We start from the raw sequence: 2,685 nt of genomic DNA on the forward strand, positions 1-2,685 counted from the left end.
TTAAAAGTTAAGCAACTTGGGCTTAATTCACGAGGATTGGAATAAATCACCTAAAGTTATCCTTATCTTTCAAAAACAAAAAAGAAAAAAAAAAGAGAGAAAGTCTCTAAATATCAAAGTTAAGTCAATCCATTAAAAAATGTCATGAATGTATGATGAGTAGAATGATTAGCTAAAAGTCTTGATATCATTTAAGATATCATGGGTATATAAAGCAGAATGACTAGCTTTTTAATTAGTTTGGAGGCCAACCCATAATTCTAAAGGAAAAAATATTGTAGAAAACTAACAGACTAAATAATTAAGCAGCGAAAGTGATCAGTGCTTGAACATGAAATCCCCGGCTGCTATCTCAACAATATTTGATACCTAAGGAATTTAATTTGGTAATTTCATTTACCATCAAGCTTCTAATAAATTTACTCCAAGCGGACATAATTTTCTCTTTTATTTTCGCATGATCTTATGCCTTGTCATAAAGATAAATTGGACTCAAACATGTGAACCGTGAGAATTAATGTATTAAAATAAGACAAACAAAAATAGCAAAGGGTCGGGGTCAAACCATCTTAATGGCTTGGGCATCAGCACATAAAATAGTTTGAACTCAGCCAATAGAATGAAGAATCATAAGAGATTATGATTAGATTACATATCTAAATTTTGAATTCTAAAGTTGTAAATATAATATTTTTATATATATCCGCGCATAATAATAAGATAAAGTTAGAAGCAAGGAATGACGTAGAAGTGGCCCTTGGCCTTGTCTGGACCTTTTCTCTCTGTTTTGTTATGTTCCATTTAGACTTCAAATAATAAGTTTCCTCCCGATCAGGCAGCACACTTTTGCTTAGCCTCCAGGCTCGTAAATGCTGCTGAGGCGAGATGGAAATTAAAATCGTATGTCAGCGTTGCAGGCTAAAGTTTGCAGCGGTAACCACTGCTGAGACACTTGTTTGTCCACATTGCCTTAAGGTCAATCCAAATCGAACGTTACAGAGACGAACATCTACCGGCGATGAAATAAATTTTCCCTTTTGTTTGAAAGGCACTAGAGATGAAATAAATGATACCATTGTAAGGCCACCGCCTCGAGGAGCCACACTGCATGCAACCGTTGATGCCTGCTACAGCTGCAGAGGCGAGATGGAAATTAAAATCGTATGTCAGCGTTGCAGGCAAAAGTTTGCAGCGACAAGCAATGCTGAGGCAGTTGTTTGCCCACATTGCCGTATGGTCAATCCTAATCGAACGTTACAGAAACGATCATCTACCGGAGATGAAATAAATTTTTCTTTGTTTTTGAAAGGCACCGGAGGTGAAATAAATGACACCATTGAAAGGCCACTGCCTCGAGGAGCCAAACTGTATGCAATCGTTGATGCCTGCTACAGCGGAACTGTTCTTGATCTGCCTTATGTTGCAGGATGAACAAGTTAGTTATTTGCAAAATTCTTTGCTTGAGCTATTAATCAATTTAATCTTTATTTGTCATGCTTCACTAATATGCAGTCCATCGTTGTCTCCTACAAACTTACTTCTTCCAGAATATCCGGTCCATATTTTCTTTTACATTTCGTTTTTAATTATGTAGAGAAGGGTTCTGTATATGGGAAGATCAGAGAAACCCTTTATTTTACAAGGGTATAAGTGGTGGACTAGCCTTCTGTTTTAGTGCTTGTGATGATAATCAAATCTCTACAGATACCACTGTGAGTTACTCTTTTATCAGGTTTACCTGATTAATTATCTACCTGGAAAGGATCTGATCAGGTTTCATCAATTTATGGTTAAGTTGGGAGAAGGGAATTCGAATTTGGAACCTTCCTTTTGAAAGTGTGAATAGTTAAAAATGAAGTTAAGCCTCAGGCCCTCAGCTGCAATTAGGAATTAAACATTATAACAAGAAAGAAGTAGAAAAATGAAAAGAATATTGTTTTATCCCTTTAATACGTAAAAGGTAACTAATATCAATTAGCTTAGATTGTTGTTTAAATTGTTTTCTTGTAGGCTTTCACTGGAACAAATACCAGGACCGGTGCCATGACATTCAGCTTCATTCAAGCTGTGCAACATGAGCCTCGATTAACGCATGGCCGCTTGCTTAATGCAATGCGCAATGCGATTCGTGATGTTAAAGCTGGTTTACGCCTAAATGGTCCGATTGCAACTCTCATTAATAAAGTATTGTTTGGAACAACCACACAGATATTCTTCTTTACCTAATTTGATAAACACTATGACAGTTGAATAATAATATCCTTGCCAAGTAAACGAAATGAGTTCTTGATTTGCAGGAGCCACAGATATCTTCATCAGAGAATTCGATATCTACTCAAAGCAGTTTGTGCTGTAGTAATTTCCGTTATCTTTCATAATTGTTTTTGACTATTTGGCTCTGTAATCATTAAACATTAAAATGATTATAAGTAACTTATTTTGTATACTTTTATTTGGTATTTAATATTTGTAACCTTGTAAAAAGAAACCTCTCACAGTAGCTAGATCCCACGACTGCATGGGACTAGCTAATATTTTCCAGTTCTCTTTTATGTTAATCCGATCATATGATACAAGAAAAAGATTTATAGAAGGAAGAATCATAACGTTTAATAGGTTCCTATTAATGAATTCAATACACAAGATATATTCTGGTTAATATTATCAATGGAGGAGCAAGAGCTT

At 35.4% G+C, this 2,685-nt stretch overlaps 1 protein-coding gene across 2 annotated transcripts; it reads left to right on the forward strand.

Moving 5' to 3' along the window:
• LOC18608270 (metacaspase-3) lies at positions 758–2,391 on the forward strand. 2 transcript variants are annotated; one of them, XM_018115603.1, is made up of 3 exons: positions 758–1,435; positions 1,595–1,712; positions 2,011–2,391. In XM_018115603.1, the coding sequence occupies exons 1-3, from the start codon at positions 1,428–1,430 to the stop codon at positions 2,224–2,226; spliced, it is 342 nt and encodes a 113-aa protein (XP_017971092.1). In that variant the 5' UTR covers positions 758–1,427; the 3' UTR covers positions 2,227–2,391. The 2 variants fall into 2 exon arrangements, with proteins under 2 accessions (XP_017971092.1, XP_017971093.1); XM_018115604.1 differs by lacking the exon at positions 1,595–1,712.

Source organism: Theobroma cacao, chromosome 2 (assembly GCF_000208745.1).
Source record: "Theobroma cacao cultivar B97-61/B2 chromosome 2, Criollo_cocoa_genome_V2, whole genome shotgun sequence".
Taxonomy (NCBI): Eukaryota; Viridiplantae; Streptophyta; class Magnoliopsida; order Malvales; family Malvaceae; genus Theobroma; species Theobroma cacao.

Bases quoted from the DNA above. Each gene is read 5' to 3' on its own strand.
- LOC18608270 (XM_018115603.1), top strand. The intron at 1,713-2,010 runs GTGAGTTACTCT...GTTTTCTTGTAG, and splicing joins AAATCTCTACAGATACCACT to GCTTTCACTGGAACAAATAC.